This window comes from Mollisia scopiformis (assembly GCF_001500285.1).
Source record: "Mollisia scopiformis unplaced genomic scaffold LY89scaffold_18, whole genome shotgun sequence".
NCBI lineage: Eukaryota > Fungi > Ascomycota > Leotiomycetes > Helotiales > Mollisiaceae > Mollisia > Mollisia scopiformis.
Genome location: NW_017263598.1, coordinates 163,941 through 189,766, shown reverse-complemented (window position 1 = coordinate 189,766; position 25,826 = coordinate 163,941). Strand labels below are relative to the sequence as shown.

Sequence of the window (25,826 nt, the reverse complement as noted above, 5' to 3'; positions counted from 1 at the left end):
CTGCAAAGAATTTCATATTCACAACATTGCAGCTATAGAATTGACAAACGATTAATTATACCTAGAAAAAGACAGGCGGAGATGAACTCCTCTAGCCGAGATTAATTCTCCGTCCTCAGATAGTCACACACCTCAAGGACTTCATGTTTCTGACCTCTGTCTCAGGTCTGGTAGAAGCTTTCCCTTTCTGTGTGTCCATCCATGGGTGCCCAAATTCTACATTGCTATCTCGGCCAACCATTATATTCCCTAGGCCCCGCAGTCACATCAGTCCGCATAGCCCTCCGAAGGACTGTGGGACGTATGTGTGGAGCGCTTTGTCGGTTATCCTTGAATTCATGTCAGATTCCTTCCTGGCAATGCGATAATAGAGTTTCCGAATTCCAATATGTAATCGCCCATGGCAATAATATGAAACATCAGGTTGCACTGCATGATATTCTCTTGTATCACTGCTGCTTGCGTGACTAAGCCTGTCTTTGTCATCACCAGATCCATTTACCCCTCGACAAACCTAGCGAGTACCGTTCATTCTTATCCCATCCCACATCCTGTAATCACGAATCTCAAAGCCGATGAACGAATTGGCCAATAGCTCGTTCTGCAGGCATCAGATCACAAACTCGGCTCCCTGCCAAGAACCCCGCATTAGCGCCACTTCTGCAGCTACCGTATAACATGCATGCCACCGAAGCTTGTCAACTCGAAGCTTTGTCGGCGCAATGCAGCCTCATCTACAGGTATCCAATCGACGACGCGACTGATGAATTAATCATCAACATGCATCAGAAACGAGCATGTACACGTTGATGACTTATCCTCCCCTTGCACATGTCATCCGAATAAAGTTATTTTGACCGGATATTTGGATCAGAGACTGCGTGCTAGTGGGTGTTTAGGGGGACGATGACGACGATCGAGAAACAAAGTGGCATAGCATGGAAGGGACCGACAGAGGTTGGATAGTATGCAGCTTTGGGCATGGAACCGCTGATTGCCTCCTCCGGAAATATGAAAAGCTGCAAGGGAATATAAAACAGAGCTTTCCTCTACAAATTTTTTTCCGTTGTCTTTTAAGTTTCACTTCATTCTTCAATTCAGAGGCAAGACATAACATCCTTTCAAAATGTCTGAGATAACAGTAGGATCCTACATCTTCGAGCGCCTCAAGCAGCTCGGAGTCAAATCAGTCTTCGGAGTACCAGGAGGTAAATCCACCTCCATTCTTCCTGCCTCCCAGCACATCAAACTAAGCCTTCAACAGACTACGAACTCGCTCTCCTCGACCTAGTCCCCAAAGCAGGCCTCACCTGGCGCGGGAACCCCAACGAACTAAACGCCGGTACCTCTCCCTCTCCCTTTCCCTCACTCACACACACACTCACTCATCCCCACAGGCTACGCAGCAGACGGCTACGCGCGAATAAACGGCATCGGCGCCGTGGTCACGACCTTCGGCCCAGGCGAGCTGTCCAATATGTGCGGCATCGCGGGCGCGTACTGCGAGTTCGTGCCCGTGGTGCATATCGTGGGGTATCCGACCGAGGCGGCGCAGCATGGGAGGAATATTATGCATCATTCGCTGGGGGAGGTTGGGGATGGGAAGTTTGAGTGAGTTTGTTTTTTATTTTCTTTGTTGTTTTTTTTTGGGAGGGGAGGGGTTAAGGTGAGGATGGATGGATGGATGTTGATGAGGTGGTAGTGTGTATCATGAGATGGCGAGGCATATTACTTGTGCGAGTGTGGTGTTGCATGATGCGAAGACGGCGGCGAGTGAGATTGATAAGGTGCTTAATGGTAAGTTCCTCTCCTCTGCCCTAGAATTTTCATTAACGACGAGTCTAGCAATGCTTCTCTACTCTCAACCAGTGTAAGCACCTCTCCTCCAACTCAAGCTCGAGACTTATGAGAATGAGATACATCGGCATCCCAACCGAAGTCGCCCTCCAATCAACCCCATCCATCAACCTCTCCTTCCCCCTCACCACCGCCCTCCCACCCAACATCCCCGACCTCGAAACTCACGTCGTCTCCCTAATCCGCGCCAAACTCGACGCAGCTTCATCCCCCATCATAATCGTTGACGGCGGTACCTTTTCCCCTCCCCTCCCCCTTTCTCACTCACCCCGTTGCTAACAGACAACCGCCAGGAGCCATCCGCCACAACGTGATCCCCGAAACCGAAGCCCTGATCAAGAAAACAGGATTCGTCTACTTCGCCACCTCGATGGGGAAAGGCGGCATAACGGAGAATTTGAAGACGTTTGGAGGCGTGTATGGAGGGTCCGGGTCGTTGCCTGAGATTAAGAAGGCGGTCGAGGGCGCGGATTGTGTTTTGTGGGTTGGGAATTATCCTGTATGTTTTCTTCGCTGCTATTGATGAGAGGTGGGTAAATTGTGCTAATGTGAGGGGTGTTTAGAGTGATTTTAATACGTGAGTACTGCTTTGATATGGAGGAAGAGGAGGTGGACGGCGCTAAAGGGATTTAGGGGAGAGTTTACCGAGCAGGTTAAGGAGGAGGCTGTTGTTGATTTTCAGCGGTTTTATGTTAAATTTGCGGGGGTGAGGTATGATGTTAAGATGAAATACGTACGTCTTCTGTTCCAAACTCAGTAACTTAGCTCACTGTTCTAGGTCCTGGAAGCACTCCTCTCGAATCTTTCCTCTGAACCACTATCCACTAAATCCCACACCCTATCCTGGACCCCATACGCCGCACCCTCTTCCCGTCCTTCACACCTAACGCAAGATTACCTCTGGGCTGTCCGTCTCACCTCCTCTCCCTCAATCCCGTCTCGGCTAACACAATACATAGACCCTCGGGCCCTACTTCCGCTCCAACGACCTCGTGATCGCCGAAACCGGTACGTCCGCCTTCGGCATCCCCTCCTCCAGTATCCAGCACGGTGACAACATCAAGATGTTCAACCAAACGATCTTCGGCAGCATTGGCTTCGCAACCGCTGCTGCCGTCGGTGCTTTCGTGGCCGGGAAGGAGAACGGGAGTGTCGAGCGGGGCATCCTGGTTACTGGGGAGGGCAGTCTGCAGCTGACTGTGCAGGCGTTTTCGGATTTGTTGAGGCATGAAGTTAGGGCTACTATGTGAGCGTTGAATTTCTCTTGTGGGTTGGGAGAGGCTGATGGACATAGTTTCCTGCTTAACAACGGCGGGTACACTGTTGAGCGTCTGATTCATGGGATGAAAGCCCCGTACAACGATGTCCCGAATTGGGATTATGGTGCCTTGCTCCAAGCTTTTGGACCCAGTTTCAAAACAAAGCATTTCCTGGTCAAGACTCCGGATGAGTTGGATGCTGTGCTGGCTGATGAAGAATTCAACGAGGCGAAATATACACAAGTGAGTGGAGATAGTTGTTCTGAAAAGAGGATGTTTGCTAATGATTTGAAATAGATTGTGGAGTTGATTTTGGAGCCGGATGATGCGCCGCAGTCGGTTGTTTTGACCACGGCTGCTATTGAGGAGTTTAATAGGAACAAATAGTCGAGATGAAGAGGTGAAGAGTAATGATGGAGTAGTTGTGGCATGCGATGGTGTTCTTGTCAAGCAATTAACTAATCTCAACTCTATGACGGACAATTTGTCTGGCTCTCTGCATGCTCTCAAATTCCGGTGATAGTCGACAGGTGAAACTTCGTCCGGGAGGTAGTTTAAACTAGCACACAGATAGCAACCGGTTGGTCAATGTGCAGAGCTCCTTCTTGGACTGGCACAGTGACTGCAGGTGGAGCAGAGAGGATCTCCAATCACGTGTGATAAAACACGTGGTCAAGCATTCACGTTCGGAGCTTTGGCAAAAAGAGCCACCAAGTGATCTGTAGGAAGAGACATAAATTTTGAAGCTCTCAATGTGGACTTGGTGCTAGTGCACTTTTGAAGCACCTGGGCAGGCTGTCAGAGAAGGATTTAACACGTGACTCGCGCAGCTCTCCTTCCATGGAATTGGATCTTCTCATTTCGCTAGAAACAAGCTTAAATGAGGATCTTTGACTGTAACATCAACTCTTCCTCCACAACGGAACTGCCGAGTCGACCCGTTGCAATACAAGGTAAATTACTTCTGTTGGAGCTGTCATTACGCCCTTCAATGAAGGGGCGAACTCTTTGCATTGAGTATGTAATCCCAACGAGGCCATGAGCACAGCCACAGCTGAAAGAGCAAGGAGATTGATATAACGGTAAACACCCACTCCCGTAATTGCTCAAATTGGATACCGAGCAGAGAAGAAAAACTAGGATTTATATTTTAGGCACTTGCCTGATATCCTCCTGCTCAAACTAGATGCCAAGAACACACCAACCAACCATCATCTCTTTGATGTAATTTGGGGATGAATAGAACCATGTGCTCGGAATAAAAATCTGTCAAACAGCTGCCGGATCGGGCCAAGGGCGATCGTATTCCAGGCAGTTTTTGGGACTGTGCCACACGTGCCTTCCCCATGTCGATCTTGGCATGACTGTTGCTTGGTACGAAACCTTGTTGGGCGAAGCGAGTGAGGCAGCACCCAACATCATCTCCCATCTCTTCTCGTCTTCACGTAAAAAGCTTGAAGCAAACAACATCTGGCCTCCCTCAATTTTCGCCCCTTCAGCCACGCAATCACCGCCGACGATCTGTGCATGATTGGTCTTTGTTCTTCTCCTGCATTACGGCGCATCTTCAGACCAATCGCTCCCGTCCCGTCCAGCATGGGAGAAGTGGCTTGTCCAGTTAGACTCGCAGTAGCTCACGCTTGGAGCGACATCCCCGTCCGATCCCCGTCCAGGCCAGATGCGAAAATCCCATGGACCTTAGACGTCAGTACCGCGCCGAGGCCTGGCCTGCCCGTCATGACTCCCATCTTTTGACGGTTGCCTCTTTAAACTTCCTTTCCCCTTCACCTTTGTCACCTTCGTGTCTTTCTTCTTTCCAATAGTTGAAGCTTCTTGCTTTTGTTGTCTCACCAAGAATCTGCATCAGTCCGAAGCCACAAACAACATACGCGGGGTACATCAACTTCTACTTCGAACAGGAGATTCCAACCAACTCCAACAATCATGAAGCTCCCTTCGATCTCTTCGATCCTTGCGATCGCAGCTCTGGGCTCTTGCGCCTCTGCTACCTTTACCATGAGCATTGCCAAATCTCAAGGCGTGAAGAATATCAAGAAGAGATCTCTTTCGACCCGCGCCACTATCACCGAATCTCTGGCTAATAACTTCACTGGTGGCGACTACATTGCCCAAGTCAGCGTTGGAACTCCTCCCCAGACTCAAACTCTGGCCATCGACACCGGCAGCAGCGATGTCTGGTTGATGTCTAGTACCGCCGATCTATGTACCGACCCAGCCTTGCAAGAGGAAGATGGAACTGGTGGTTGCGCCAGCACTTGTAAGAACTTCTCTGCTCCATTTCATGATAACTGCTAATGATTCACAGTCGATTCTTCCAAATCCTCTTCATTCAAGGTCGTCGATGCCAACGGATTCGACATTTCATACGCAGACAACAGTGGTGCACAGGGCGACTACGTTACGGACGATTTCACCATTGGTGGTTCTACAATCAAGGCATTGGAGATGGGACTGGCATACAATGTTACTCTTCAAACTGGATTGATGGGTATTGGATACGACAAGAACGAGGCCTCTGACTCTACCGATGGTGACGGCTTTATCTATCCCAGCATTATCGATCAAATGATGTCACAAGGCTTGATCAACACCAAGTCATACAGCTTGTATTTGAATGACTACGAGGCATCCACGGGTTCCATTATCTTTGGCGGTCTTGATGCGGACAAGTACCATGGCAAGCTTCTCCAAGTCCCCATCGTTCCTGATGAGTATTCGAATGGTACGCAAGTCTACGCCGAATTCTCTGTCGCTATGACTGGCTTTGGGATTACTACCAACGCAGGTAATACTACGAATTTTACCATCTCAAGCTACCAAACACCAGCCATCTTGGATTCCGGAACTACTCTCACATACCTCCCCAACCGTCTCGTCGAAGATATCTACAATGCGATTGGTGCTGAAGAGGACGAGGATGGAAATGCCTACGTTGATTGCTCAGTCCGCGATAACAATCCCGACATGACATTCAACTTCGGCTTCGGTGGCGCAAGCGGTCTCACTATCGCCGTCCCAGCTAACGAGCTGATTTTCGATCTCACCGGGATCTTCTCGACAGGTGGCATCGACCCAGGCACCGGTGGAAGTGGAGGCACGTGTGCACTTGGTATCATGCCCGGAGACAGCGAGGAATCAGATGGGCCATATATCCTCGGCGATGTATTCCTCCGATCCGCCTACGTCGTCTATGATCTACAGAACAACCTCATTGCGCTCGCTCAGACAAACTTCAACTCTACGACAAGCAGTATTGTGGAGTTCCAAGCTAGCGCTACCACTATCCCGAATGTGAGCGGTGTGGCGAGCAGTGCGCAGGTCACTGAGACAAACACTGGCATCCTAGGAGGTGGTGGTGGTCCAAAGACTACCAGTGCTACTGGAACTGCGACTACAGATGGCTCGAAGACAACATCTACTTCAGGAACTGGTACAGGTGCCTCGACGTCAAACACGAGCAAGAGCGCTGCTACTGGAACCGTACCTGCCTTCGATATCAAGGCCCTCTTCGTGCTTGGTATCTCGTCTGTATTTACTGTTCTTGGAGCTTCTTTCATTCTCGCATAATTGGGGATAGATATGTAAAGATTGTTGAGACAAAAATTGGGAATACCCCTGGACTTGTATTTCGGCGTTTTACAGCAGCATGGAATGGAAGCATAATGGCAGAGAGTAAATACAGCATGGTATGATATGGTCGATTAGACAGACACTCACTTAATGATATTCGGTCTGTCCTCGGTGGATATGAACTTGTCAATACCTGTTCTGCATGTGATCACATTTTTCTCGTTCAACATCTTTATCTCAATCCATAACCAAAATAACCTTCCCACCCCCCTTCTTCCCCGCCCTATTATAAGCGTCCACCCCCTCCTTAAGCGGAACCTCAGTCCAACCCTCCCCCACCACCAACTTCCCCTCCTCAAACAACCCACTCATGCTCCTCAACTCCTCCGCAAAACTTTCTATCCCATAAAGCAACGTATTAATCCCCTCCACCCTCTTCTCCAGCCGATAAAAATCCACCATCTCGATCCCCAACACCGTCTCCCCACTCCTCGGCGCAGCAATAAACACCAATCTCCCCGCTCTCCCCAACTTCCTCGCCGCCGCGGCCGTCAGGCTCGGTTGCCCCACCGTATCGATCACTACATCCACCGGCTCTTTCAACGCAGATAATTCCGGGTCAGCGCCCGTGTCGACGTCGCCCTTAGGACCTCTTACTCCCTTGAGCACCTTCGCGCCTTTCGCCCCAGCGATCTGAACAGCAGCACTCCCCACCGCTCCATTGGCACCGAGTACCAGAACCCGCTCTCCGCTCTTAACCTCGCCTTTCTTGACCGCGAGCGCAGCGGTCGTGAACGGGACTCCGATCGTTGCAGCCTGTGCGAAACTTAGGTTCGTCGGCTTAGAAGCCACGGCTGTCGAGGGGACGAGGATATATTCTGCGTGTGCGCCGTCGGAGGTAAATGAGAGCGTGTTTCCTGAGGTGCCGTAGATTTCTTGGTTAATGAGAGAAGGATCGGAGGGAGAGGAGAAGATGGTCCCGGCGAAGTCGCGGCCGGGGACCCGGGGGAAGGTGGTGTAGGGGAAGGCGCCTTGAGTGTTTAGGATGTCGGAAGGTTGGATGGCGGAGGCGTGGATGCGGACGAGGACTTGTCCTTCTTTTGGGGTGGGGATGGGGAGCGTGATTAGGGTGAGTGTTGGTGGTGTGGTTTGGGAGGGGCGAGTTAGTTGGAGGGCGAGCGTTGTTTCTTTCTCAGCCATGTTGAGGGGTGATGGGGAGGGGATGAGGTGAACATCTTGTTCAGAGAGCGGTTGGTTCTTGGGTTTATATATCTCGATCTACTCAAGATCTTGAGGTGAGGGGTGGAAGACGGAGCGGGCTGACAAAGGGAGAGAGGCTGCAAGTTTGCTTAATAAGTTCGGATTCAGGTACACTTGCAACCTGATTCGCTGGGTAAAGCTTTTTGAAGCACATAATTGGGCTATGCAGGTGCGAAATGCGAAGATAGAAGGAGAGTGGAAGGGACGTTATCCTTTTCCAGCTTGGTGGAAGTTCAGTCGCACCGCAATATCCGCTCCGCTCCGCTGTCTTGGCCAGGAGCTGTGTATGACATAATCCACTGGATTGTTCAATCAGGAATGCCAGAAGAAAAACCCGATAACAACTCGCGAACCAATAAAAATTTAACAAAAGTCTCTCCGGAGAGATTCAAGAGTTGTACTTCGCTCGTAACTTGCGGTACGTACTTTTTATCTGACTTGACCTTGCATTGTAAAGAATCGATTCTTGAAGTGAGCGAAATCTCACCCTTGGCGCCATGTCCTAGAGCTCAACTCAAGCTTCACTCGCAGAATTGGCAAAGCTTGCATGCGCTACGTCATACCTAACCGCGGGGTCAAAGCACAGAAATGCTGTACCCCCAACTCAAACAAACATTGATAAACAGCATCAAACAGCACCTATATTAGGCAATATATGACCTGTCATATACTCTGAAACTTTCATGCATTTGCTCACAGCCACCACATCACATCTCCAGCTACGTAGAGTGAGTTTCAGGGTCTCGACCACTACCGCTACGGGACATAGCCGAACACCTTCAACCCCTGAACACCTGAACATTACCCCACCAGACAGCATGACGCCTAATTTACTTTCCTGTTTCGAAAGCTGCGTTGATCCCCCATAGCATGAGCATAACAGCACAGCCTCGATTGCTGCTCGCCAGTCAGTCGATTCTTTGGCCTTCTTGACGTGCAAGCAAGTTTGATGTTTCACGCCCGCATTGATTCAGTTGGATTCCTTTTTTTCTTTTTCGGGAGAAGGCGAGGCGAATCGTCATCCAGAGCTGGCGGCACGCGTTTGGAGCTTGTCTAGCGAGGGGAGGTTAGTGGTGTTGGACGGTGCCAGAAGGAAAGGGAATTATGGAGCTGGATGTGAGACAGCTGGCGTGGCGGCAAGGAGGGGTAGGTAGGTAGGTAGGTTGGGAGGATAAGAAGGACCCCTCTTCCCTCATCTGCTGCTGTCCTTCTTCATCCTACTCTGCATTCAACACCTCAATCAAATCAATCAATACTACCAAACCACAAACCAAACCTTTTCCTCAATCAATAAATCTGTCAAGATGTTCGGCTGGGGTGAGTCGTCTGCCGATAGAGAGTGAGGGGTAGCAATACTGATCGATGATGGTACAGATGACGCTCAATCGTCTTACGACAACGTTCAACAACAGAGCGACAACACCGGCTCTCTGACTCACGAGGTCGTCGGCGGTGCCGCTGCTTTCGGCGCCATGAAGTATTTCGAGGATCGTCAGCGCAAGGAGGGTAAGTCTTTCTCTTCTCTTCTCTTCTTCCATTACTCTCTCCATCAAGTATCAGTGACTAACGAAACGTGCAACCAACAGGAAAGCCCGTCTCCCACGCCTTCGCCAAGGAAATGATCGCCGGCTTCGCAGGTGCCGAGGTCGACAAGCTCGCTGAGACCAAGGGAGAGGATGCGTGGGATAGCTTCGAGGCCAAGCGTGTGGCGAAGCAGAATGCTGAGCAGTTGTATGATCAGCAGTATGGGGGACAGGACCAGTATGACCCGTATGTATACCTGTGTTGTTGATAGAGAGGAAATGTGCTGATGAGTTGGAATAGAAATGCTCAGGGTCAACATGATAGCTTGAACAACTACTAGATGGTTGATGGAAGCGAATAAAAGCGAGATGAGGGTTGATAGTTTATCAATGGATATTATACTGCCTCATTATGTTGTGCCGTCTTTCTGTGTGTTGTGCAAGTGCATTCAGATCAGTGATATCCTTTCCTGTTGCGAACTGGATCTGTGACAGGTTGTCTCAAGTCGTAGCGGAACACTTCCCATATGTTTGGCCATCAAAATCGACGTCCTTGCCAAGTCGGCTCCGAGATACGCGAGTCTCGGCATGCAAGTTCTTGAAGCTTGCTCCATCCAGAAATTCACCTCCTCACAGTTCAATGGATCCATCTGTGGCTTCATAGTGCTGTTGCTCCTTGTCAGTAGCAGCAGAAACACGAGGATATGCTTTGAGTCTGCGACTGGAAAGGATAACAAACGCAAATGCTGATGAAGAACTCGAGCATGCCGGGGAGGTTCGATTCTAGGGAGCAGAGGTCGTTATCCGGCATCAATTGCCCACTCGTCGAGTTATATCGGCATAGGTACTTGGATAGGACAGCCGATAGACTACATTGGCTGCATACTCAGTCCGGCTTTCCTAATATAAGAAAGTGCACAAGACTTCTGAATCATGTTGACTTTGACGTCGTCTTACGCCCGAGGCTGACGTCTCCATGGCCATTTAAACAAAACAATTGTGCTTTCCAAGACTAGAGTGCTCACGAGACATTTTTGATTACATGGTCGGACCCATGAGCAGACTACGAAAGGTTTGAAAAGGCTATCAAGAAGCTCGGTAGTTGAATATGATTCGGTAGTACAATAACCATCTTGGACCAAACAACAAATAATAGAAGGAGAGTGAGTTCTGTCAGTTCACTTCAACGGTAACTGCGGATCTGAGTACGAAACCAAGTCAGAAGCTCAACACTTCAGCCGCCACTAATTATTTTCAGGGTCTTGGCACTCGTCGCTGTTTTTCAATAGGCCTATCGTAACCCCTCCCGAGCCCCCGTAGTCGACCAACAGGGGCGAGGTCGACTGGTCGAGAACTTCAGGCCAAAGCTACAGGCGAAGCGCTACTCAACAATCCCATCTTTCAATCTTGATCGCGAAACAAATCCGCATCGCATTGAAACCTCTAACAATAGACAAAACCATAATAAACTCCAGACGATTTTCCGCGTTAATCTCATTTCCGGAAATGTTTGGTGTTCCGTTATTCACAAGCAAATCTACCCTCTGACACATCCACATCTCCCGATTTCTCATCAGTAATCTGCCATCTGCACCGTCAGCAACAACCAAAAGCCGGACTGCCAACCAGCGCACCCAGCACTCTTAAAGCAGCCCCATGACGTACTAAAGGACCCATAACCTTAATTCCGCCATTCCCTAACTTCCCTGATCAGATAAACATTGAAACCTCAAACCACATTTTTCCGAGTTCGCGTGTCACTGCGACTTTTTCTTCCTGCGAGGCATCATGGCCGACAACCATCTTCAGGTCCCCGAATCTTCTCAAGGAGCATGGAATGGGCGAGCGAGATCAGGGTCCGTGAGATCGCAGCTTTCTCAGAGATCACAGCGATCTCAGGCCTCCCAGGAGAGAAATGGGGGCTTTCCGTGGTCGTCCGAGACGGCCGATTATACACGACGACCGAGTATTCGTATACGAAGGACCTCAGTGTCGAGCCAGCTTGCAGAGACACCGCAGAATGATCAACCACAGACGCTGGAAGGTCGCAGTGGGAGCGTGAGGAGGAATCGAAGTGCCTCGGAGCCGCAGCGTGGACAGGCTTTGCCGCCCGTGAACACGAGGCTGAATGCTCAGCAACCGTACATGCCGCGCATGTCCGAGGAGATCACTTCTCCTGAAGCTGCCGCCGTTCGAAATGATATATTGCCTATTCCTGATACTGTTCCTGAGGATTCGCAGCCGCCTGCGAACAGACCGAGTGTACCGAGTACTGGGCGGATGAGCAATTGGCGGCCGTTGAGGAGGGCGAGGACGAATATTGCTTCGAGTCATCCACCGCCAGATGCGAGGCAGGATGAGTATGATGCAAATCTTGTCGATTTGCTGGATTTAGTTGGTATGTTGGCCGAACCTATCTATCAATGGGACAAGGAATTAACTAACTCGGATCAGATCCCGAAGTCGCCACCCTATCAACGCTCACCAATGTCCAGAATTCGCTTTTTGTCCCTGATCTTGGGAGGCTTCTTAATCGAAGACCTACTTATAATTTAACTCGTCCTCCGTCAGATATCGAGGAAGGGTCGTCGTCGAGTAGTGATTATGGGGGTGAGACGTCGAAAACTACTACCCGGATACGGCCTGAACGGACAATGACGGGAGCAACACTCAATACTATTACTTCGAATGTGAATGACCGATACTATGCCGTCTTACCCCATGGTGTCTCATTGGCTGGTTGGAATGAGGAAGAGAAATTGGAGCTCAATGATCATGTTAGACACATGCTTCATTCGAAGCGATCAAAGTTTAAACGCAGTATGAGAGGATTTCGGCAGTATATCAAAAAACGTAAGTCAACCTCCAACACAAATCTAACGGCACAAGCTTACCATCTCCAGCCCTCGGATTCTTCGTCACCCTCTACGCAACCCTAATAACCCTCTTCGGCCTAATTTGGGTTCTCTTCCTAATCGGTACCTTCCCTCCCTCTCCCATACCCCCTCACCCCCACTAACCCCCCTCACTAGGCTGGATCTCCCTCGGCAGCCGCAAAGACTACATCGTCAACGTAATCGACAACGTCCTCGTCGCCCTCTTCGCCATCATGGGCGACGGCCTCGCCCCCTTCCGCGCCGTCGACACCTACCACATGTGCTTCATCGCGCACTACCACCACCTAACCTGGCGCCTCCGCCGCGAAAAGACCCTCCCGAAACTAAACAACAAGAACGACCTGCCCGCCGTGCCGCCCGAGGAGGCCGACGACGAGCAGTACTCGGTGCTCAGCGAGAAGCAGCAGAAGAGGCTCGCGCATCATCAGAAGAAGTTTGCGCGCAGTCATAGTTTCTACAAACCACACGAGACGTACACGCATTTTGCGTTTCCTCTAAGGTTGCTGGTTGCGATTGTGGTCTTGCTTGATTGTCATAGTTTGCTGCAGATCGCGCTCGGGACGTGCACGTGGGCCATTTCGTATCATAGAAGGCCGTTTGCGTTGACGACTGTTATTCTGTGTTGTTCGATTACGGTTAATATTACGGCGGGGATTCTGATCACGGTGGGGGATCATAAGACGAGGAAGAATGATGTTAGGGAGAAGATGTTTAGGCAGGAGTTGACGGCGGAGGCGTTGAAGAAGGTGGAGAAGAAGAGGAGGAGGGTGAGGAGGGAACAGGGTGAGGTGGAGGGTGAGGGTGATGGGGAGATAGAGGAGATGAAGGAGATGGGGATTGAGGAGGCGCCGAGGAGGGAGGGTGGGTTTGAATCTATTGTTGGGGATGATAGTAGTGGGGTTGTGAGGTAACAGATAAATTATATATTTGTTTCTTTTTGTCTATCTGCCCACGCTGTCCCGTTCACTTCACTTTTTGATGCGTGGGCTTGACGATGCTGGTAAGTGAATCTTCTGCCCGTGCCTGTTCACCTTTTGATGCGTGGGCTTTGCGAGGCTTGTAAGTGAATCTTCATCCCATGTCGAAATTTCACTTGTTCCCGGCTAGCAAGTGTCCTTCAAATTCTTTCCTGTTGGATTACTATATATACAGCGCTATTCGCGTTAATCTTGCAACCATCCAGGCAATAAATAAGACACCAGTGAACAAGAAAGATCATCGAAGTGACGTCACGTAGATCCGGGGTACATGCTCTTTCGATTACTTTGGTCGTGGCACCCTGTACGCACAGCTATTCCTTGTATGACTTTCGTTTCCCTTCTCTTCTCTTGCTTGTTGCCGTTGTCAATCCTACTCTCGCTGTCAATATATCAATCCTTCTGTCTGCAATCCTGAATGAAATTCCAGGTGGTTGATGAGGGGCACATTGTACCCGGCGCGAGAGGACACACTTCTTCTCAGCCCGGACCTTTACTGAGTCTCACGTCCACATTGTCGATTTCTTCGTCTGGGATTTCTGGTTGCAGATTTGCTAGGAGGAGGGTGGTAGTTATTTATACCTATCCCACTTGAAGTTGCGGTTCGTATCATAGTTTCGAAATAAAAGTTCACCATGCCAGCCTTACTGCTACAACGCTACTCTGTTATGAATCCTTTGTCTATCTTATAAGTTCACTTGTTTTCGACGAGCAAGCCTTTCCTTTCACAGATACTATCTGTCAAACTGCTATATATACTTCACCTCCTGCGTTCGTGGAACTTCAAACTGCACGAATCTCAAGGGTGAAGAGATTACACTCGGGCCCGAGCCCGGGTCTGGTTGCTTCCCTGATCCCGGCAGCACGTCACTCTTATCGGTGTCCCTACACCCGGACTCATTCGCTCTGATATTTTTGCGACTCTGTTCTTTTCGTGATGAAAATCCTTTCATCTTGTTATTTTGTTGTCGTTGTCAATCCTGTTCTCGCTGTCAACTACCCAAACTTCCAAGATCTAACGAGAGAATTTGTTACCCGTCGTGGAAAAATTACTTTCCTACCCGGGACATCAAAATGGCGATAGCTCCTCTCTGCCTGGACAAGTTGCTTCCATGCATTCTTTTCTTTGTGAAGAAGTAAAGTAAGAGGAGGTTGATACGTATTTATACCCTCGAAAGTACACTTCACAGCATCGTTTCGTCGATCAAAATTCACCACGATAGCCCGATTATCTACGTGAATTTTCCCTTTACCTCGAAACACGTCTTTCTACTTGCATTTGGTAGTGATTATCACAATTTTTAATGCCTCGTTTTCGATTCTAACCCTTCACTGTTCTGTGTCGAGTTGTGAACTAGTATCGAGTGGTATATATAGACCGCTTCTTCTCTTTTTCTTAACCTGTAACCAAGTTCTTCGTTGGTGGATTGTCTGGTTATGTGTCTGTCAATTTGTCTGTCAATTTGTCCAGCAATCAAACACATTGATAGTCTGGGCCAACCTTGCACTTTTACTTGGTTTCCTTCTTTGGAAATTTCTCACTACAATGGATTCTGTTGTTATTTTCCTTTTTGTTGTCATGTTTGCCAGGCTTGTTGATATGAAGCTCGGATAAAAATAACGGGAGTGAGGTCCTGTTGTATGTGAGAAAAGACTTCTTCAAGACCCGGCGCACTTCTTCGTGCTTCGATGTGTTGACGGGCTTGCACTCTTACGTCAAGGGTAACGGTAGAAGATGAGGAGAAGGATTAGTAGTGGATTCATACGCTTTGTCTTTCTATTTAACGGTGCGTTGAAGGTTATGTAACTCACAGAATTAGGGACTGTGAACTTTTTGAAAGAGGTGAATCTTCAGCCTCTTCTTCTTTCTCTCCTTCTTGTGAGACGTGCAGTATATAACATTGCAAAGCGCAAGAAGTAAGGGATTATTTGCAACGCCACGACACTTCTAGACAATGTTCTTTGGGGAGTTGGACCGGATCATGGCTTGAGGTTTGCTGGGCGATGATCATGAGAGATTCACGCATTATCTCGAGAAAGGTAGTATGGTGGGAGAGAGCAGCCATTTGGGATTTGGATTTGTTTTTGAAGTGTGTGGGGGTGTTCTTATTGTCAAAGAAGGAACTATTGTTATTTTACTATGCTCTTTCCCTAGGGGTGTGAAGTTGTGGAAGCTCCACTGCTATTCTCTGATATAGGTGAGTAGATAGACTCAGTTGGGCCTCTTATCTAGGAACTTTGGGTACTTGAAATCCAAGCAGGATCTTTTCACTTATTTTGGGGATCCATAGCGAAGGAGAGGAGGGCTTATATACTTAATATTCTGCTTCTTTGAGAATTTAGAGTGAATTAGGACGAGATACTACAACCCAAGTCTTTCTTTGAACGAAGTAGTACAGTCTTTTTTTCTTCTTTTTTTTTTCATCATTCACTCTCCCAAGACTTCGCTCAAGTGAATTTCAAGATTCTCAGGCTCGAATCTGCAGAATTCCTGTTCCTCACGAGGTATAAAATCCCGACAAACCTCCCTGGGAATCTTCTTCAAACAAAGCTCTAGAAAATCTAGTAAAGGAAAGCCAAAGAGACAGTCGGGTAACTATTTATTTCTCTCGTGGCCTTTCTGACGCTCTTCCTTTTACTTGCCTCCATCCCCCAGCTCGTTGGCGAAGATATACTAAATTGGGAATGCTGTTGTCAAGGGGGAAACCATTGCCGCTAATTCTATCTGCTTTCCGGAGAAAAGCATAATGGCAATGATTCAGTATCCATCTGGATTTGTAAGAACTGGCAGTTTCGAGAGATATAGACGCCGGGGATGGATATCTGAATGTGGAGCAAGAAGACTCCTGGAAGCTTGACTGGCTGGCTTTGACACTGACTTCTTGAATTTGCGGGTTTGGGTATCCGTGAGTTGTGGCGGTCGGGGCTTATATATCCAAAAGTTCGGGTTGAGAGATGAAAGTAGTCTGAATCGACTCTAGGAGACACAGTCACTAATTTTAGATTCACTCTCAAAACTCTTTACCAAAAAGATTCGAGCTCATCGAGCCTTCGAGTCGAATCATAGGCTTGTCTCCAAGCCGTATAAATAAGCAGCTCATCTCCTGCAAGAATCTTCTTCCACAAGACCAGTAAATCATCATGGCCTCCGAAGCTACGTGGCTTGGAAGTCGATCGTGAGCATACGCGCTGTTAATATAGAGTAATAATCTTGCTAAGTTTTTTGATATCTGATATTCCAAGAAGCAAAAGGCAGGCTAGGATGAGGCAGTTGCGGTTATTGCCAATTTGTGTACTGTTGTTGTTTCTCAACCGCTTTACTATATTTCAGACTACGCTCCTGGCTGAATTATTTCAGTTAAGTTTCTGTTTTTACTGATCCCTGATGCCGTATTTTGATCCGGATCTTCAAAATACAGTGCCGCCGAGTCCCGAAGACCACAAGCTCCTGTGATCCATCCGAATTTATGCTTGTGATTCTTGGTGTTGAGTCTTGTATCCTGGGAGCTCATTATATACTTGAGAAAAGAAAGGTGCAACAAGAACAGGGTCGAGATCTCTTCCGAGTGAATGATCCGAAGCCAGATGTGAGAGTGAATGAAAAGAGTCATTACAGTCATGAAGCAAACACCCACTTCTACAGGAAGTACCCATTCACTGAAACCTGCTAATTAACCCCTCGTCCACCGGCCGCCTTTCCCGCCTATAAATACTTCCAGAGCGGACACCAGCGGACAACCTTGAGGACGGCTGAATTGACACAGATGATCTTCGAGTTCATGACCCCTCACCAACAAAATGAATTTCGCTGCCCACCCACAACCCCTTGTGTGGACTCTGTGGTAGGCTATAGCATGAATATTTCCATCTACAGACCAACTCCGATGTCTTAAAATCCGGAACTTTTTGGATAATGATAACGAACAAGACTGTTGACAGTGGAAGGAACCATGTTGGTAGTAAAAGGAAATATGTTGACAGTGAAAGTGATACATTGACGCTCATACTGAGCTTATTGGGACTTTGCAGTTGTCTATCAAATCTCTTGTTTTGATACATGATGCCAAGCAATCTAATACTCAAAAAGCCATTCATTAAGCTCTTCCAGATTTATCTGTGTTGGAGACTATCACAGCACGATTGGGTGTTCTTTCCGAATTTTACCGCCAAATTTCCATAGTACGTAAGGCACTGGTATCATGCATACCGCAAGAAAACCTAATATCGAGTTTCCCCAACCGAGTCCCAAAGCTTTGTACATTCTAGGTGCCGGTAGTGGAAGTAGTGCACCGAACAAGCTCCGACTCACAGTCAAAGCAGCCATTGCACTATTGAAGAGTTAGTACGTATTCTTGGAACGTAATTAGGAGCCGAGGAAGATATCCGAGAGCTTGAAACGCGTTTTTTTTTGGGAAAACGGCTCCCGAAGAATTCCCGAGGAGCTCGGCTCCCAAATTGAATAGGAGAAAGGGGCTATTCTCTTCATACCTCGCTGCATGCAGTGAGAACGCATCAATAAGATAAATCTGAATAGGAAAGGCTATTCCCATAATCCCGAGTCCGAAGGGTATCTGAGCAAGCATTAGGACAATCCAATGAGCATGTTTTTCTGCTGTCCAACCATACCAAAAGAAGGCGATTGGAATCAGCATTGCGAAAAAGATCATGGAAGGAAGCCGCATCTCAGGCTCGTATATGTTATTGTTCTTGCGCGTCAGAATTGCAACGGTCTTGTCGGATGTGCTGCCAACGACTGTAATTAATTAGCACCTTCATTTTCGAAACAAGGAACTGGCTAAGAGATGAAACCCTCCTCAGCAAGCCCAAGGAGGTTCTGGAACAAGCTACCGCAAAATCAAACGAGGAACATGAAGAAAGAGGTTTCATACACGCAAGTCCAGCTATGGAGCCTAAACCAATACCTAGCGTTGCTAAGCCCGTGAGTTCTGGCGCCCAATGGTAGCTCGATTGGTAGACAGATGACACTGTAGTGAGCAGTAGGTAAAGCTCTCCGTAAATGACAGCCACATAGAAAGAACATATGGCAATAATTGGGGAAAGGAATAACATGCGCAGGGGTCGACTTAAAGCTTGTTTGAATCTCGCAGAAGGGGTCTGAGACTGCTCTCTATCCTCGTAGCAAGAGTAAAGGTCGGTACGATTTAGTTCTTTGCGGAGACGAGATGTCCTTCGGGCAATCAGAACAGGAGCGTATGTTTCTTTGTTGAATATTTCGAGAAGTACACCGATTGTTGCGGAGGCAATGAGGAGAACCTAGAAAATCTATCTCCAGCCTGCTCGTTGGGCGATGAAACCTCCACAGAGGGGTCCAATTATGGGGCCAAATATGACACCAACAGCGGCGATGGAGTTCGCAAGGCCGCGTTCTTGTGGGACAAAAAGATCTGCCGTGACTCCTCCAATCAAAGTAAGAGCTCCCGCTCCTCCGCATCCGGCGAGAAAGCGAAATGCAATAAGAGATCCTAAATTAGGAGCCAGGGCACACTGAAGGAATCAGCAAGAGAAGACATTGAAGGACCCATTAGTTTGCTTACACCAATCTGCCACACAGTGAAAAAGCCGTTGGCGGTCGAGAGTACAGGTCGTCGTCCCCACATCTCACTTACAGGAGCGAGAAAAAGGGGTCCGATAGCGTATCCTGGGATGATTTAGAAGGCTCCATACAATCGAAGGATGGAAAGAGAGAGAGAGCGCTACCAAGAATGAACACAGATACTGTGAAGCTGGCCAGGAGATTGTCGGAGTTGTGAAACTCCTCCATATATGACAGGCCAGGAGCAAAAATACTGCTAGCTAGCGGCGAGATGAACGTTATCGCAGAGATCTGTCCCAGGAGAGACCATTTTTGAAATTTGGAGAAATTCCATGGCAGCTCAGGATCGGCTTGTCCATTCCATCCTACGATGCCGCGATCAAGATCTGTCTCAGGTACCATTGGTATTGCAATGGTGGGTGCTTCGTCCTGAAGTTCAACCGATACCCTAAGCTCTACCGGTGTCTGTGGAGGTTAGGAAGGGAGACCAATGATTGGAACGTATGCGAACTGATACCTTTTTCTCTACCCATATCCTCCACGCTCTCAGATAAGGTCGAAGGCATTGATGTACCGCTTGCAAATTTCGAAAAGAATTACAGACGAGACACGGGCTAAACAACTACAAATACAAATATAACACTGCTCGATTTCTTTTCGTTCTGTGAAATTGGTAGAATTCAAGCCTAAATCAGTCTATGTTAGGGCGCGACGCTTACCTCAAACTGCCTTCGAGAGGTAAAGTACCCGTGATAGGCAAGTGGTACAACGTTGTAACCTAGCTTATGTTATCCTTTCTTATGCGGCTTAATGAGAGCGGCTAGCGCATGTTGGTGAACTGGTGAATAATATGACAGAATTGCAGAATTTGTCGGAAATAGGCAAGTGCCGAGTACCTGCTAACTTGAGAGCGGCTAGCGCACCTGTGGTGGATGAGATGATAGCGAATGGTTGGACGCTCGGAAGTGCCGATTTGCTTCCGTAACACAAAAACCAACACAAAGACCAACACAGCATCAAGAGCGGGAGCGGGAGTTGAGCACGACCAAATGCTGGTCGTAATAGTGTCCCCCCTGACCTCCGGGAGTGGCCTGCCCCAAAGCTAAAATTAGCGAGAGATGCCGGTACTGTATATATCACGTGGAAATATTTGAATAAAATTGCTGTTCTGCAGTCATCGACTCATTTCCTTGCCTACTTACTATGGTATGCATTTATTCCATGTAATTTTCCTAGCCTAAATTGTCTCAATCCGGCCAACATCTCTCACTCGCAAACTCACGTATTTTCAGCGCGATTTGCTATCAGCGCAAAACGCGGAGTTGGCGCCATTCGCGCATGTTGCGCTGCTCGCGCTCTCAGTGCCATTATCTCACCAGAACTGAGATTACCTATTGTCCCATCTTGCTTCTTACCTCGTCGTGCTTATCGTCCCGTCTTGGCCACCGCTCCAGGGCTTCACCATGCGTTTGCTCCACACAACAAAGCTTCGACTGCAAGAATTTCCAGGCGGCGACGTTCCTCGATACGCGATCCTCTCGCACATGTGGGGCGAAGGAGAGATAACCTACCAAGATATCAAAGAGCACACATTCGCCCAGATGAACGCCTTCCCAAAGCTTCAAGGCTGTTGCAAAAGAGCAGCCGAGGACGGTTATGAATGGGTGTGGATTGACACTTGTTGCATCGATAAAACCAGCTCGGCAGAACTCAGCGAGGCTATCAACTCGATGTACCAGTGGTATCGAGACTCTGATGTCTGCTATGCTTATTTGGAAGACATCGCATCCATTTCAAAGCTGAGCGCAAGTAGATGGTTTACTCGCGGCTGGACTCTGCAAGAGTTCATTGCACCTCGTCGTCTTCTAGTCTTTGACTTTCAGTGGAGGGAACTCGGTTCAAAGAACACATTGGTAGATCAAATCTTTCACGCCACAGGTATTCCAAAGGAGATTATTAGTGGCATGTCACCACTTCAATGCAATGTTGCTCAACGAATGTCTTGGGCCTCATCACGACAAACTACTCGAGAAGAAGATATGGCATACTGCCTAATGGGACTCTTCGATGTTCACATGCCACCCATATACGGAGAAGGAGCGGAAAAGGCGTTTATTCGACTCGAAGAAGAAATTCTCAAACGGAGTTCAGATCAAACTTTATTTCTGTGGACATCAGCTCACGACCCATACAATCAGGGCTTGCTAGCAACTTCGCCTAGAGCGTTCTGCACTCACTATAATTGCTTCCATTGGATGGTAGATGCTATGCGCATACCACATTCTGCTGTATTCGACCCATACTCTTTCTTCGGAACGATTCCTACTAGACCCTCTCGCTGGACGTTCATGTTTGACGAAACATCCCCTATGGATCGATGGGAAGGACCAGATGGCAATGACACGTCTCTTTCATTCGGATCTCGAGGCTTGCAGATATCATTACTTTCGCATGAACAAGTTGGAATCAGAGGGACGAGCGTAATAGTCGCTCTCGATGCCTGGGCCAGTTACTTGCATCATCGCACGCCGATTTGCCTAGTCTTAGATGAAGAAGCTGATCTGGTCAATGGCTGGGGATACCTTCCAGATAGACTTGGAACCATGCGGCGGCGATTATGGACAGAATCACAATCTGGACCTGTGCTGTTTCCTTCGTTAGACTTCCGGCGGAGAAGACTGACCGTTTCTCAACTCACTTGCCACAGACGTGGCCAAGCTGCTAAATTTGTGTTTGAAGACCCCCACAGGCTTCTCACAACTGACGCCTTGCTTTTTGAAGCCGGAGGCTGCACTGAAATCGTACCTTGCATGACCAGTCCCTTTACTTGTGAAGGTGGTTGCGTTATGCTTAAACAATGCCCTGAATGCAACGATAGTCAAGCAATTACGCTCGTTTTTGGGACTCGAGGTCGACGTTCTGATCCCTGGTGCGTCTTCAGTGAGATTTCGGCCGACCACGTATCAGATCCCTCAATCAGGGCGGCCTTTTTTGCATTTGACTTGCTCAACGCCAGATTTTCCGAACACACGAAATGTAAGTCGACGGAATGCAGTCACAGAAGAGTCCATATTCAGTTTGATGCAGACAAAGGCATTTATGTTATTAAAACAGCAATCTTAAAATAAGCATCTGAGTCATAAACAGTTCTCATAACACAGAACTCACAGCGTGTTTGCATGACACCTGAGAAGGAAGAATCAGAGGGTGGAAGAGGATCAATTTGATGAAAATTATCAGAATGTGCTTTTGCAAGTCGATCGAAAGTGCTAGAGCCAAACTTTTCATTGAAGATACGCTATATTAAGCAAAAGCCTGGACGCTGGATATTGTTCTCTTGCATGCTCAGAAAATATATATATTTTGCTGGCATATGGGCTTCTTGGAGGAACAAGGCCAAAAGCAAAATTATTGGATAGACTAAAGAATGGATACACGAAAGTCCTATTACAGAGTCTCGTTACATGGAATGAGTGTGCTGCTCAATTTTATTACAGAGCATAAATTGATGAAGTTATGTAGGGCACGCTTTCTAGCTTCTAGGTTCGCCAAGAATTCACAGCCTCAATGCGGATTACGATCCTTGCACTTGCATGATCTCGCTCACGAGCTTATTTTTGGTAGCCTACTCAGGGAGTCAATCTTTCATCTCTCCGCAATACACCACATGGATGAAGTCAAAGAGATTTCAACATGTCCACCATACCTCCTTACACCTATACCAAACTTGACGAGAGCAGACAAGAGATTCGCCTCATTTCCGTGCTTCCCAGCGACAACCACATCGACCAGGTTCGCCTCAAGATCTTACATGTCCCGTTCAAGATCAAGGAGAAGAAGATACTCTGGGAAAAACCAGACATCGATGCAATAAATTTGACACTCCCACAAGATTGGGTTGCGCATGAAACGATTGAAGGTCGTGTCTTGTTCTACTGTATGGAGAAAGAGGAGGATGACTACCCCACAGTGACCTGGCAACGTCCCTATCTTTACATTGCAGATGATGAGATGGAAGAGGTACACTTTCGGGATTCCAATTATATGATCCGTGATGCAGATACCTTTGAGCCCAGATTTGACGCCCTTTCGTATACTTGGGGCTCATTTGCTGAGGTGGAGATTGCCTGTGTTGTGGGTGACGATGGAGATGGAGTCGAAGGCGCAATTCCTGCAACGGGAGACCGATCACTTGAGATCACCGAGAATCTTGCAGTCGCTCTAAAGCATTTGCGCTACAGTGATCGGCCAAGACTGATATGGGTGGATGCTATTTGTATCAACCAGCAAGACGTCGAGGAGCGAAACGAGCAAGTCTTGAGGATGAGTGACCTTTACAAACATGCTGATCAAGTCGTTGTATGGCTGGGCACTTCATCCAGCAATAGCGCAAAAGCATTTGAAATTCTGGAACACGTCGGAAAACAGATCGAATACACTATCGATACCTACGTAGTGCGATCGCCTGAGGCGGATCCATTTGCTGATTGGTCTGATTTCGATTACTCGCCATTTGATGTGGAGACTTGGAAAACTATCAGGGACCTGATAACAAGACCATGGTTTGAGCGGGTTTGGGTGGTGCAAGAGATTCAGTTGGCTAACTCGAGGGCCATTTTACAATGTGGAAAAGATAGAATGCGCTGGTATTATTTCCGACGGGGTATAATTTGTCTACGGAACAAGATCCAGCATATACCCGAGAGTATGATAGAGAGAGTATTGGCTGTTGGAAAGATGTGTGATCCGCTCCTTGGTTGGTCCTTGCCAGATTTACTTGTGGTCAGTAGCTTCAAGAAATGCATCAATCCTTTGGACAAGGTATACGGTGTTCTCGCTCTGGCTCCAGAAGGCTTTGCGAACACCCTCAAGCCCGACTATGCTTTGTCCCCGATCGACGGGTATAGAGCAACTTTTCTGGAATATACTTTTCAGTCGCAACGGTTGTCCCTTTTGCACCATTGCCATTCTAATCAGCCAGACAAGGACTGGCCTTCGTGGGTGCCTGACTGGTCAAATTCAGATAAAGAGACGCTCGACTTTTATCTCCACTCGCACGCCAGTGGTGATTCATCGGCACATTGGCGGTACTCGAAACCTCACATTCTTAGGGCAGCAGGGGTCCAGGTCACGACAGTCTCCTACGTCTCAAAATGGTTACTCACACCCAAAGGGGACGTTGACGGGTTCATCTCGGAACTTGGACTTGAGAAGATGCGAAGCTTAAGAGACCCAACTGGTCTAAGTTTACTTGATGCCTACCTGCACGTCATGTGTCGAGGTCAATTTGAGGAAACAATGGATGTACCTGATACGCCAGCCTACTTGGCGCTAGAAGATATCCGTACTGAGCTGTTGGAGGGGTCAAGTTCAAGGAATTCTGTTCTCATGGATCCTGACTTGAGATGGAAGTCAAAACGAAGAGTCATTCTAACGGAGAGAGGTTACATGGGGATGGCGCCCGAACATGTTAAAGAAGGTACGTGGAAGTTTTCAAGGTCCAACAAATTATCCATTTGCATAGCACTCACACTGTTGGTGAGTAGGTGATATCGTATGTATTCTTCTTGGTAGCAATTTGCCAACAATCTTACGTCCAGACGCGACAAGCACAAGATTCAACATCGTTGGACACTCTTATATTCATGGACTAATGAATGGCGAGGCTCTTCTTGGACCAGTATCAAGGCCTTGGCGGAGCAAAAGAAGAATGAATTGGCGTGGAGTATGGGAGGCATGCTTTGAACACGAGAAGACAGAACAATTATTAGACGTTGCTGAAGATCCACGTCTATATTCGGTCCCTGATGAGTGGGAACGTCTAGAGAATGATGATCCTCATCATATTCAAAAGTGGAAGAACACACAAACGGGTGAGATCATAAATTCTGATCCACGGCTGCTACCCGACGCTCTGGTAGAACGAGGCGTTATGTTGCAGATGTTTATTATCACATGAGTTCTTGTCTTAAATCAAGGTATGGTGGTAAAAGTTTAAAATAGATCATTTGTCGGCAACAGGACGTCGCATCAAAGTGTATTCGATATCAGGCTTCCTCCCCCAATGAGGCGGAACTGGGACTTTGTAAGATTCCAAAGCTACGAACCCATATTTCTCGTACACTGGTTTCCCGTATTCTGAAGCTTCAAGATACGCCTTCGTTGCTTGATTAGTCTTGTACCACGATCGGCTCATAAAAGTGCAAATACCTCTCCGTTCATAGAATCAGCAATGTTCAAGCCCCACTTTACAAGCATTGATCCAGCTCCTCGCTTTTGATATTTGGGATCTGTTGTAAGGCTATCGAGCACTATTGCCAAGCGAAGATGATTAGCAAGAGGCCGAATGGGAATAATATACATCTTGGGGTTTAAGCTCGATGTCTGAAGGAAATGTGAAAGCGTACGCATCAACGGCACCTTGGTGTTTGCAATCGCTTCCCTCCTTTTCCTTTGAAACGTCCCCAAAATATGGGTCGCGAATGCTTTTTCCTCCTCGCTCCCCTCAACAAAGCTCAGATCCATTATGTCGCCTACTGAATCCTTAGGATAATAATGCCATTCGGCCTGAGAAATTATTTCTCCAGTTTCAGTATCTCGAACCATTGCAAATCGCGCACTGGGCATCTCCCTGATTTTGAGTAAACGGTCGCGGAGGAGGAGACGCCCCGCAGCAGTATGATGATTAGGGAAAAGTATGTCGATAAAGAATTGCTCACTCCCAAAGGCCTGGGACCGGATTTCTCCCATTCGGTAGAAGTCCTCTTTAGTCTGTGGGATTTCGACAGTAAGTGTCATGATTACAGTGGTGGATGAGAATAGCAGTGAGCTGCAACAGACTTCAGAGAGTAATGGATATCTGGAAGAGAACAGAAATACATGGTAAAGGACATTATATGCACGCAAAC

General features: G+C 47.9%; 10 protein-coding genes across 10 annotated transcripts; 7 read left to right on the top strand and 3 right to left on the bottom strand.

The window, feature by feature from the left end:
- Window positions 1-1,126: 1,126 nt before the first annotated feature.
- LY89DRAFT_590742 (putative pyruvate decarboxylase) lies at window positions 1,127-3,503 on the top strand (the record flags this gene model as incomplete). The annotated part of the gene is made up of 13 exons (XM_018209610.1): window positions 1,127-1,208; window positions 1,265-1,342; window positions 1,398-1,611; window positions 1,703-1,797; window positions 1,846-1,870; window positions 1,917-2,089; window positions 2,151-2,356; window positions 2,421-2,434; window positions 2,491-2,590; window positions 2,636-2,764; window positions 2,817-3,103; window positions 3,152-3,359; window positions 3,414-3,503. 13 exons carry the CDS (start codon window positions 1,127-1,129, stop codon window positions 3,501-3,503), a joined length of 1,701 nt encoding a protein of 566 aa, XP_018068061.1.
- Window positions 3,504-4,535: 1,032 nt separating this feature from the next.
- LY89DRAFT_145804 (uncharacterized protein) lies at window positions 4,536-4,972 on the top strand. The gene has a single exon (XM_018205351.1). It carries the CDS (start codon window positions 4,644-4,646, stop codon window positions 4,869-4,871), a length of 228 nt encoding a protein of 75 aa, XP_018068060.1. The 5' UTR covers window positions 4,536-4,643; the 3' UTR covers window positions 4,872-4,972.
- An 88-nt stretch (window positions 4,973-5,060) lies between these two features.
- Window positions 5,061-6,704, top strand: LY89DRAFT_736708 (acid protease; the record flags this gene model as incomplete). Its single annotated transcript, XM_018220166.1, has 2 exons — window positions 5,061-5,394; window positions 5,443-6,704. 2 exons carry the CDS (start codon window positions 5,061-5,063, stop codon window positions 6,702-6,704), a joined length of 1,596 nt encoding a protein of 531 aa, XP_018068059.1.
- Window positions 6,705-6,850: 146 nt separating this feature from the next.
- On the bottom strand, window positions 6,851-7,907 carry LY89DRAFT_784578 (GroES-like protein; the record flags this gene model as incomplete). Its single annotated transcript, XM_018222800.1, has 2 exons — window positions 6,851-6,900; window positions 6,974-7,907. The coding sequence occupies 2 exons, from the start codon at window positions 7,905-7,907 to the stop codon at window positions 6,851-6,853; spliced, it is 984 nt and encodes a 327-aa protein (XP_018068058.1).
- Window positions 7,908-9,153: 1,246 nt separating this feature from the next.
- LY89DRAFT_687092 (uncharacterized protein) lies at window positions 9,154-9,899 on the top strand. The gene is made up of 4 exons (XM_018215422.1): window positions 9,154-9,284; window positions 9,342-9,473; window positions 9,554-9,737; window positions 9,792-9,899. The coding sequence occupies exons 1-4, from the start codon at window positions 9,272-9,274 to the stop codon at window positions 9,829-9,831; spliced, it is 369 nt and encodes a 122-aa protein (XP_018068057.1). The 5' UTR covers window positions 9,154-9,271; the 3' UTR covers window positions 9,832-9,899.
- Window positions 9,900-10,947: 1,048 nt separating this feature from the next.
- LY89DRAFT_708878 (uncharacterized protein) lies at window positions 10,948-13,298 on the top strand (the record flags this gene model as incomplete). The annotated part of the gene is made up of 5 exons (XM_018217712.1): window positions 10,948-11,888; window positions 11,945-12,343; window positions 12,394-12,468; window positions 12,523-13,170; window positions 13,204-13,298. The coding sequence occupies exons 1-5, from the start codon at window positions 11,279-11,281 to the stop codon at window positions 13,296-13,298; spliced, it is 1,827 nt and encodes a 608-aa protein (XP_018068056.1). The 5' UTR covers window positions 10,948-11,278.
- A 4,064-nt stretch (window positions 13,299-17,362) lies between these two features.
- On the bottom strand, window positions 17,363-19,637 carry LY89DRAFT_708877 (synaptic vesicle transporter). Its single transcript, XM_018217711.1, has 7 exons — window positions 19,436-19,637; window positions 19,083-19,383; window positions 18,920-19,023; window positions 18,723-18,869; window positions 18,254-18,638; window positions 17,853-18,117; window positions 17,363-17,692 (listed from the first exon to the last, which is right to left on the bottom strand). The coding sequence occupies exons 2-7, from the start codon at window positions 19,318-19,320 to the stop codon at window positions 17,494-17,496; spliced, it is 1,338 nt and encodes a 445-aa protein (XP_018068055.1). The 5' UTR covers window positions 19,321-19,383; window positions 19,436-19,637; the 3' UTR covers window positions 17,363-17,493.
- Window positions 19,638-20,381: 744 nt separating this feature from the next.
- Window positions 20,382-21,579, top strand: LY89DRAFT_698873 (HET-domain-containing protein; the record flags this gene model as incomplete). The annotated part of the gene is made up of 2 exons (XM_018217014.1): window positions 20,382-21,206; window positions 21,466-21,579. The coding sequence occupies 2 exons, from the start codon at window positions 20,382-20,384 to the stop codon at window positions 21,577-21,579; spliced, it is 939 nt and encodes a 312-aa protein (XP_018068054.1).
- Window positions 21,580-22,567: 988 nt separating this feature from the next.
- LY89DRAFT_621288 (HET-domain-containing protein) lies at window positions 22,568-24,998 on the top strand. The gene is made up of 2 exons (XM_018210943.1): window positions 22,568-24,397; window positions 24,465-24,998. Exons 1-2 carry the CDS (start codon window positions 22,612-22,614, stop codon window positions 24,875-24,877), a joined length of 2,199 nt encoding a protein of 732 aa, XP_018068053.1. The 5' UTR covers window positions 22,568-22,611; the 3' UTR covers window positions 24,878-24,998.
- Window positions 24,696-25,809, bottom strand: LY89DRAFT_752829 (uncharacterized protein; the record flags this gene model as incomplete). The annotated part of the gene is made up of 3 exons (XM_018221259.1): window positions 24,696-25,075; window positions 25,129-25,229; window positions 25,326-25,809. Coding segments are annotated over 3 exons (738 nt in total), but the record flags the coding sequence as incomplete, so codon positions are not given.
- Window positions 25,810-25,826: the final 17 nt, after the last annotated feature.

Coding starts and splice junctions, on each gene's coding strand:
- LY89DRAFT_145804 (XM_018205351.1), top strand. CDS start 4,644: ATGATTGGTCTTTGTTCTTCTCCTGCATTACGGCGCATCTTCAGACCA.
- LY89DRAFT_687092 (XM_018215422.1), top strand. Junction 9,474..9,553: donor GGATCGTCAGCGCAAGGAGG/GTAAGTCTTTCT, acceptor TGCAACCAACAG/GAAAGCCCGTCTCCCACGCC. Junction 9,738..9,791: donor GGACAGGACCAGTATGACCC/GTATGTATACCT, acceptor GAGTTGGAATAG/AAATGCTCAGGGTCAACATG.
- LY89DRAFT_708877 (XM_018217711.1), bottom strand. CDS start 19,320: ATGGTACCTGAGACAGATCTTGATCGCGGCATCGTAGGATGGAATGGA. Junction 18,118..18,253: donor CTCCATAGCTGGACTTGCGT/GTATGAAACCTC, acceptor AATTAATTACAG/TCGTTGGCAGCACATCCGAC. Junction 17,693..17,852: donor TTCTCACTGCATGCAGCGAG/GTATGAAGAGAA, acceptor ACTCTTCAATAG/TGCAATGGCTGCTTTGACTG.
- LY89DRAFT_621288 (XM_018210943.1), top strand. CDS start 22,612: ATGTCCACCATACCTCCTTACACCTATACCAAACTTGACGAGAGCAGA. Junction 24,398..24,464: donor GCCCGAACATGTTAAAGAAG/GTACGTGGAAGT, acceptor GTTGGTGAGTAG/GTGATATCGTATGTATTCTT.